This window comes from Thalia democratica, chromosome 9 (assembly GCF_965202585.1).
Source record: "Thalia democratica chromosome 9, ktThaDemo2.hap1.1, whole genome shotgun sequence".
Taxonomy (NCBI): Eukaryota; Metazoa; Chordata; class Thaliacea; order Salpida; family Salpidae; genus Thalia; species Thalia democratica.
In genome coordinates, this window is record NC_139173.1 from 31843401 (window position 1) to 31852599 (window position 9199).

General features: G+C 28.3%; 1 protein-coding gene across 2 annotated transcripts in view; it reads right to left on the bottom strand.

The window, feature by feature from the left end:
- Window positions 1-6964, bottom strand: part of LOC145844124 (histone acetyltransferase p300-like) — a 29685-nt gene extending 22721 nt beyond the window's left edge. Inside the window, exons 1-8 of one of the 2 annotated variants that reach the window (XM_082951483.1) lie at window positions 6872-6964; window positions 6112-6167; window positions 5131-5858; window positions 3208-3426; window positions 2650-2781; window positions 838-975; window positions 510-609; window positions 188-280 (exon numbers count right to left, since the gene is read on the bottom strand). In XM_082951483.1, coding sequence (XP_082807609.1) covers window positions 188-280; window positions 510-609; window positions 838-975; window positions 2650-2781; window positions 3208-3426; window positions 5131-5858; window positions 6112-6151 — 1450 coding nt within the window. In that variant the 5' untranslated portion in view covers window positions 6152-6167; window positions 6872-6964. The remainder of the gene's footprint in view (window positions 1-187; window positions 281-509; window positions 610-837; window positions 976-2649; window positions 2782-3207; window positions 3427-5130; window positions 5859-6111; window positions 6168-6871) is intronic. The other variant, XM_082951484.1, reaches the window with a different exon arrangement.
- Between the last annotated feature and the right edge of the window lie 2235 nt (window positions 6965-9199).

Consider the following 9199-nt stretch of genomic DNA (forward strand, 5'->3'; position numbering starts at 1 on the left):
AAAAGAATTTTTTTTATAGTTTGATTGAAAAGAAACTTTTATAGATATGTTACAAACAAAACCGTTAATCTTTTTCTATTATACTTTTTTTTTTGGTTTTAAAACAAAAACGATAAACCCAAGAAAAAATTTATTTTTTATATCAAATCTCGTAAATCGTAAAAGGCTTTCATTAGAATCATCGAACCGTCATAGACTAATGGAACGCTTTTGCATCCGGTCTTGTACATCCAGGCCATGATTCGTTGAAAGTAACCGCACGACGCAAATGGCGGACAGACTTTGTGTGGTTGTACAAAATGTATTTGTTAATTGAATGATTCAGACATTGTTGTTAACATTTCAATTTAGTTTGTAAAAAACTCAACAAAGAAAGAAAATTTGTGTGTAATAAAGAAAAAAAAATATTTTTTTTGTTTACAGTTTTTACAAATATTTTTTACGCACAAAACCTGTTGTTAGTGTGAAAAAAATTATTAAAAATATTTTGTTTCAACTACTACACTCACCTTCGCAGTTTTTTCCTTCCTGGCACGTGTTCATGTGCTTGAGGACGTTCTTCATCGTCTTGCAGTGGACCACCGTGCACTCGACGTGCTCCCCGTTTTCCTGTTCATGATAAAAATAAAAAATAAAAACTGTTGAGATGCAAGCCATGTTTCTTGAACCGACTTCCGAGAACAACAAAACAAATTGGAAATGTTTAACTAATTAGTGTAAATCTCAAACACCGTTTTCTGAGAACTATAAAACATTGCTGAGTACGATTGAAAATATATAGATAACAATCACCATCTGCAAACAAAATTATCTAGTTGGAGGTTCAAAATGTCTAACCTCCATTTTCGCACACTTGTGGGCGTGCAAGAGAAGAAAAAGCTGCTGCTGGATGAGCTTTCTTTTTTCGGGGTCCACCGAGGAGGTTCCCGGTCCTGCGGCGTGGAACCGCGGACCGTTCATGTTTCCGGTCGGCGTCTGTTCAGGTGTGCAAGTTTATTTTAATACATTAGGTTTCATAAAATTAAATTAAAGGTCATAGGGAGGTCCAGGATTTTTTTCACAAAAATGTTCATTGGCACATATTGGAAAGCTTAGAATATACCTTATAATATACTTTATGGAAAATAAAAACATCTCAATTAACTTCATTGGACACTTGACAAGCCTAACTAACCAGGGTCAACAAAAATTGATTATGAGTTGCGTATTTAGTTCTTAAAATGTACAACTTGATTTTAAACATTGTGTCCTTTAAAAGTACATTTTAGTTTACGAATAAAGTTAAACATGTCTGTAAACTTTTAAAAGATTTTTTTTATTTGTATTAAAATCTAACATACCAACATTTTTATAATATTTTTCATGTGGATGCTCTTTTATTGAAAGCGTTGAGCAGACGTATTCAAAATTTTACTCAAGAATTAAAACAACAAAATAAAAAAACATTATAAGTTCGATTAGATCAACTATTGTCTCACGGTCAAAACATCTTTTAGGTAACTTAACTTTATGTTTATCTCAGACGAAAAAAAAAGAATGAGTCCAGTCAAAAATTTCGATCGTGAACTCAAGTTTAAATTGATTAGGACCATGCCGTTTTAACAATGCAAAAGAACTCAGCTGAGCTATGATGTTATTAATTAGATTCCAAAAAAATGTAATTTCTTTCCTAAACGTTGTACGATATTCAAACACTTCTATGTGTTTTTTAATTCAAGGATATCATTTAATTTTGATGCAGTTAAACTTTAGTAAACATACATTTTGAATTTATGAAGAACAACTGTAAACTTTTATTACAACCTATTTTTATCGAGCTTTAACAAAATGTGCTTAAACTTTTTTAATTATTTTGTAAAACCTTCTTATGACCAAAGGTTATTTTTAAAAGTTGCTACTTAAAATTAGCAATTTTGTTACTTAAATATTTCATAATTACTTGAGATGAATAACTTGAGTTTCAACCTAAATAGTAAAACTAACTTTTATTTTATATGTTTTTATAACTTACATTTTTTTATTATGAAAAATATTAAGCTCTGTCATGTATTATAAACTTTTTTTTTTACTACCATACAAATTGATTAATTAGTATCAGTAGTTTTGAAAAATTATTCATAAAATTGTTTTTTTTCAAAATTATCAAATTAATCAGTTGAATAATTAGTTTTAAAATACTTAATAGACTGGAACTTAATCTGAAAAAATAAAAAGTTTGAAATCAAACGCAAGTATCTATCATTTGCAATGAAGAACAGATTTAATTATGTTTGGAGCTTTATGGTAAATCACTAATCTCACTATTCAGTAATTTAATCGCTTAGTTGATAGTTCCTCAAAAAAAAAAATTTTCATGTTTGTTTGCCAAGGAAAGCTTACTAGAAGGTACAATACAGGTAAAAAAATACTTAGTTGCTGGCCTCAGTTATTTTTAATTAGAGATTTTCCTTAGATACAAAAAATAATAACCCAATAATGTATACGTTGATGTACTCTTGAGCTTGCTTTACTTGATAAACCAGTCTAAATATTCAAAAACTATTTTTTTATTCTTTTCATGTTGTGACACAGTTTTTATTTTTAATTTAAAGTTCAAACAACATAAGTTTCAATTAAATAAAAAAAATAAGTGTTCCAACAACTACTAACAGGCATTCTGTTGTTCAGCGGGTGCTGGCGCATCTGCGGGGGGACGACCTGCCTCTGTCGTTGCTGGGGGTTAAATGGCGCCGTTTGTGGCCGAACCTGAACCCTGAACTGGCCGTGAACCCTCTGGTTGATCTGTTGAACGTTTGACAACTTTCAAACAGTAGCATGGTAATAGTTAAGTGTTAGTGAGAGTTGTGAAGCGTAAGAATTAGTTATTTTTTAACTATTTTATTGATAAACGCAACCTGCAGACTGTGAATAAATTTCTATAACACTTTGTACTTTAATGTTATATTAAAATATACAGGTTAAAATATCAAAGTATTTTTGTATTGTACTATCAACAGTTTAAATTTACAAGTAATCACGAACACTGTTGTTGTTCGGTCATTGCTGGGTTATGTACTTCTGAATAAAATTTGTCAATATTTTGTAATTTGGTGTTAGTTTTAAAATTTGAGGTTTAATAATTAAACGTGCAATATCTTTCACGCTTTGATTTATTAATTAATTTAATTATTAACTTTATCCAAAAAAAATTATAACAAAACCACAAACATTGTTGTTGGTGGGCATTATGTTGTTCTGGGTGATGTACTGCGCCTGCCCGTTCTGCACCGGCATCTGCTGCCTGACGTCGCTCGTCCTGAACATGCGCTGCCCGTTGCCCATGCTGCCGGCGAGCATCTGGTTGTTCTGCACCTGGATCCTGCCCTGCTGCATGTACTGGTACCCCTGCTGGTTCTGCTGCGTCTGTCCCACAAACCTCGGCCCGTTCTGCGTTTGAATGATGACAGTTTAATTTAAGAAAATGGTTATCAAACTTTAGTGGGAGGTTTTTTATGCTTTTTTTTTTCATTAAGAATAATTAATAAGTTGATAACGGTGAGTGGAAGCTAAAGTTTTTAACTCGAAAAAGCAAATTGCAGTAAATTTTGAAACAGCATGAATTTTGGTTTCATTGTAGCTATTTTGATTAAGTAGCATTTATAAAAGCATTTGAAGAAAGAATGTAAATTTACACACCTATTATAACTGTTAATCACAATAAAAAATTGTCTGTGATTCACACATAGTAGCGCTAATAGCTAATAAATCTCGAGTTTTTTCAATAAACTGAAACACTATTTTTATCTACTACATATCACAACTTGTTCATCATTATTAATTAAAGATACGCAATTTCTAAAGCATATGACAAATAGTTTCAATTAATTAAAAAAACTAATTTTCTTTACAGCATTTTGAAAAAAAAAATTATATAAAGAATAAAACTGCTTCTTAAACTAGAGCAGTTTAAAAATTTTACTATTAAAATAACAATGATAGTAAAATATTTCTTTTTATACTCAAGCTGCTCTACAATAAAAAAAAGCTTTTAAAAGCCAGCTGAATATAAAAATTGCGGGTAATTTCTCCAACTCTATTAAAGTGTTTTTTCCCAACACAGATTAGCAATATTTTTGTTATTGCAATAGTATGTGCTGTGCTAAAAAATTTATTTATCAAAAATACACAGCTTCATGAACCAAAATCTCAATAACATAAAATTTCAGTTATCAAAAATATATAAAAATAACAGCTAGATTACTGGTTATTTTTATTTTTAAGATTATTGAACTTACTTATGTAATCGAAACCAAACTTTTTACCTGGTTTCTTATTTGTTAATAAGTAAATGTTACAAGAAATATAACGAACTCATACCATAAAATAAACATTATACTTCAAAAGATTTAAATAAAATATGTAAATACCATTGATAAAAAACCCTTTTAGACTGTTGCTAAATAGATTAATAAATCTAGAACGAATTAAACAACATTTAAAAGTTGTGAAACTACTTTAATGCTTGTTTTAAAAAAATCAAAAACTAACAAATATAAAACACAAAAAAAAGAGTATAAACCTGTAACTTTAAGCTCAAAATAAAAGTGAAAGTTGTTGATTATAATTTGGAATAAATAAAATAATAATATATTTTTATAACACAGAAATTTGAACAAATAACATAAACTTACTTACAACTAGCATTTATTATTTTTGGTGTTGGTCTAATTCTACAAATAAGCAAATTGAGATAAACACAGAAATAGGACTATCAAACAAACTTTTCAATTAAAAACAAACAATTCATTTTTTTTTAATTAACCAAGTAGGCACATTTTTAAAAAAACTAAATAACTACTGAAAAATAACAAAAACTGATAAAATTATAATAAAAAAAACTTTTTTACAAAGAAAACACTACTAAACAACTACGTTACTCAAACAAACCCTGTTTAATTGAGTTAAAAAACCATACTGGCACTTTTTTTTTTTGATATCTAAGTTTATATTTTGAGGTATTAAAACAAACAAACTATAAAAAAAAGTTTAACTACTGTAAAGCATACATCCTGATTACTAAGATTTAAACTTTTCATCACACTACTTCATAAAAAATTCAACTAAAACACAACAGACACAAATTTTACTTACTTGCATGTTAGGTCGGCTGACCCCCGAAGAAAAGTTGTTGTTGGGAACAATGTTCTGCGACATCGTCGACATCCTGTTGTTGATGATGTGGTGCTGCTGCTGGGAACTGGAAAACTGAGGTAGGCTGTTCATCCTCTGCTGCTGCTGCAGCGAGACCTGCTGGGAGTTCTGAGAGGTGATCATCACGTTTGGCGGGAAACTCCCCGATTGCTGGGGCATTTGATTGTTGATGCTCTGCTGCAGTTGACTGTTTGGTCTTGCTAGGGTCAGCTGGGGGCTCGCGTGCACGTCAAACTGTGTAGTGGGAGTCATCTTCTGGTTGTGGTTGCCCATCTGCTGCTGAGACTGGACAACTGAGTTGGGGGTCGAGGACGCCAGCGGCATGGGAACAGGGATTGAAACTTGGGAGGAGCTTGCGGGCGGGCGCACCATGACAATGGGGCTGGACAGCGAGGGAGAAGCAATTGAGTTCTGCTTGTTGTCGTTCTGATTGTTTAACAACATGTTGGATGGGTTCATTGCTTGCTGCTGCTGCGGGGGGCTCATAAGGTTTCCCTGGATGTTTTGGACGTTGGAGCCCTGGGTGCTGATGGGGGTTAGTATAGCGTTAGTGTTTCCATTGCTAGCGTCTGGACTTGTGATGGTGTTCTGTGTGGGAGCGCTCAGCAAGTCGTTTGTCTGACCACCGAGAAGCTCATCCGGTAGTTCAGGTGCGCTAATGAATGAATCTGAGAAAATATTTATATTTAAATGAACTAATCAATTAATTTCTTTTTCAATGTATTGGTGACATTGAAGCAAATAAACCTGTAAAGTAAAGCATCTTAAAATAATGTAAGACTGTTTGAACCAACTTAAACTTTTTGCTTTAAATTAGTTATATTATATCTTTAAGAATTTTAGAATATTTATAAAAAAAATTATACATTATCTTAATAGTAGAAAAAACCAAGACTTGTTTTTGCTACACTAAGTAATTACCTGGCTTTGTTCTTTTTGTAGTTGGTGAGCTTTCTGCCATTATTAAACCGATTGATCTGTGAAATTTAAATTAATATCAAACATCTAAAACAAAATAAACTTTTGGTAAATGTTTTTAAGCTAAAAAAAACATTAACATAAATAGTAAGTAAATAGTTAGTTAAACAAAAATGAGTAAATTATAGCTAGTTAATAAAATACTTTTTTTTTTACGATTGTACTTATTTAATAATTTCCCACAAAGTAACATTTATAGCTGTGATCATATTTTACTATCTAGTACTTTTATCAGAAAATGTTTCAACCTTTATACTATTTTTTGAGTTTTATATGTTTTGATTTTTCGAAAACTAATAAAAAGATCTCAACTCTTAGAGGATAAATTATATTTATTAAATTCTTTCAAGATATTTTAAAGCAGACTCAGTTTTGGTCAAAGACCTCTTTAGTGCTTATTGAAAAAAATCTAGAAAGATATATTATAGTCATGGAAAACAGTGCTAAAAAAAAAAAAATTGAGTAAGATCTAGCCTTCAAATCTTTAAATATTTTAAAACTGTTCAAGCTTATATTTTATTTGTCAAAATAATCAAAGCTATAAATGCTTCAATTGTAAATATAAAATTTAAATATATATAAATGATATTATATTTATCTATATTATACCTATGTGTTTAAACTTCTTATAAATATTAAGTATTCAAATTTACTGGGGCTATATAAAAACTTATTTACTTAAAAATAACTAAAACAGACTTACTTTTTTAATAACTTCAAAGCATTAAACAATAATTTTTTAATAAAATATGTGAACTATTAAAAAATTAAATTAAAACAAATTAATTATACGCCTGTAAATAATACATTTGTTCAAAGTCAGTTTTCTACATCTCTATATTTAAGTTCTTTAACAATTTAAAACATACTTTATTAAGATCCTAAAAATTGTTTTTTATTATTAATACTATAAATTAGTAAAAATTGTTACTAGTATTAGAAATAAGGTTTAAAAAAAAAACATATACATATGAACTATAAATTCTCAAAAATATTTTGTTTCTGAAACTAAAATGAAGAGAGTAATAATTTTATAATGATAAATACATTTGTAGATCATACAAACAATTGTTTCTTGAGACTTGATAAAATGTGTTTAAGTACCTTGTAAATATAAAATACAAAGAATACCTACTTAACTAATTTTTGTTCTTTATCCACCTCAAAAATAATATCAACAAATAAACCCAGAACCACAAAGCTTTGCTCAAACTTTAATCTTTTTTAAAACCCAATACTAAATTTCTGGATTTAAAATACTAAATCTTGAATCTAAAATCAATACTAAATAACTGGAAATTTGTTTTCAAAAAAAAATCAAACAACAGCATTATAATTTTGAAATAATACTAATGTCTAAGGTTTAATAAAACTTCTTGGGTAATTTTTGTTAAAAACCTCTTTTTATTCATCCAACACCAAACTATTATTTACAAAACAAATTACTTAGTGAAACTTGAATATTACAGTGATTTTAGATTTTAATAGGTTACAAAAATTACTAGAAGATTTATGATTTAAAAAAAGTGTATGTATATCTTTATTAAATCTATTTAAGGACATAAGAGGTTAAATCACTTATATCTAAAATTAGTCTTATTTTTACATAAAATACCATTTATTTTTACAATTTAAAAAATTCAAAGTAATTTAAGCAACCCAAGTTAGAGAATTCATTAGGTTTATATGGGAGGCACAAAATAACAAGACAAAAACAGATTATTTCACTAAAAATCTACTCCTCCTATGGTTTTTGAGGGATTGTTTTTAAATTTTCTCAGTCTAATCTTTTATAAATTTTGAACATCTTGTGGGAAAATTTTTTTGTAACTTTTATCTTAAAACTTTCTTTTATAATTTTTTTATTCTAACATAACACTTTTGATTTTTTTTTAATCTGCTTCTTATAAGTTATTTGTAATACTAAAAAAAAAAATTCCTGAAAATTTGAAGTAAACAGCTTTTAAAAAGAGGAAGAAATTAATTTCTAAGTAAATTTTTTTCTTCCAAAAAAATCTCCATGTTGTATTTGAATTTTTTACAGAACTGGTTATACCTCAAAAGTTGGTTCAAGTGTTTTGTTCTCCAAAAAATTTCTTTCAGTATATACAGGGTTGCCAAATATCTTTTTTAGAAGTTTTATCAAAGAGTTCTAAATTTATTCCAGGTTTTTAAAGAACAATTTTTTTTGTCCTTGTTTATTAAATAAATTTAAGAAAAAAAAAGGTTTTTTTCTATTGATAAATTTTTTGTATCTAATCAAAATTTCATTACTTAAATGAAAAAATACTTTATAATTTCCAGGTTTTTAGTGATTTTTATTCTAAATTCAAAGTTTTTTTCTAGTTTTCCTTTAAAATTATTCAAATTACAGGATTTTCCAGTTATTTTTAACTAAATTGTCAAATTTCAGGCCTTTTTGGGGATTATAGTTTTTCTGGCAAACTTTTATAACTTCTAAAACTTACATAAAGGTCTTTTTAAACTAGATATAAACCATTAGTATTATTTTAGTAAAATTTAATGGCTAAAAATTTGTTTAAGCTACATCCCAACACAACTGAAAAAATTTTCAAAAACCTTTATGCCTCAAAACTAGCTCAGTATTTTAATTATTTAAAAAAATAATGATATCTTAATCTAAAACAAAGGGTAATGAACTAGTATAAAACATCCAGTGCATTACTTAAACAAAAATTAACCATTTAAACACTTTTGGGTGTGTTATCTAAAACACAAATTAATGTGTAAATTTAAATATTTAAGGGCATAGACACATTTTTTTTCATGGTGATATGTTTTAACAATAAATTTGGTTGATTGTTGTTTTTTACTGTTTTTTTTTTAATTCCAATTAGGTTTTGAGTTATAAGGGTATAAACTAGGAGAGTTCAGTGGAAGGGTCAAGTTACAGAAAGGTCAGGTTATGGAAAGGTCAAGTTAAACAGAAAAGAAAAGACTATTTTAAAACTATCTTCTAAAATTTCCAATCAATCATTGTTAAATTTCAAAGTCTTATCATAAGTTATTA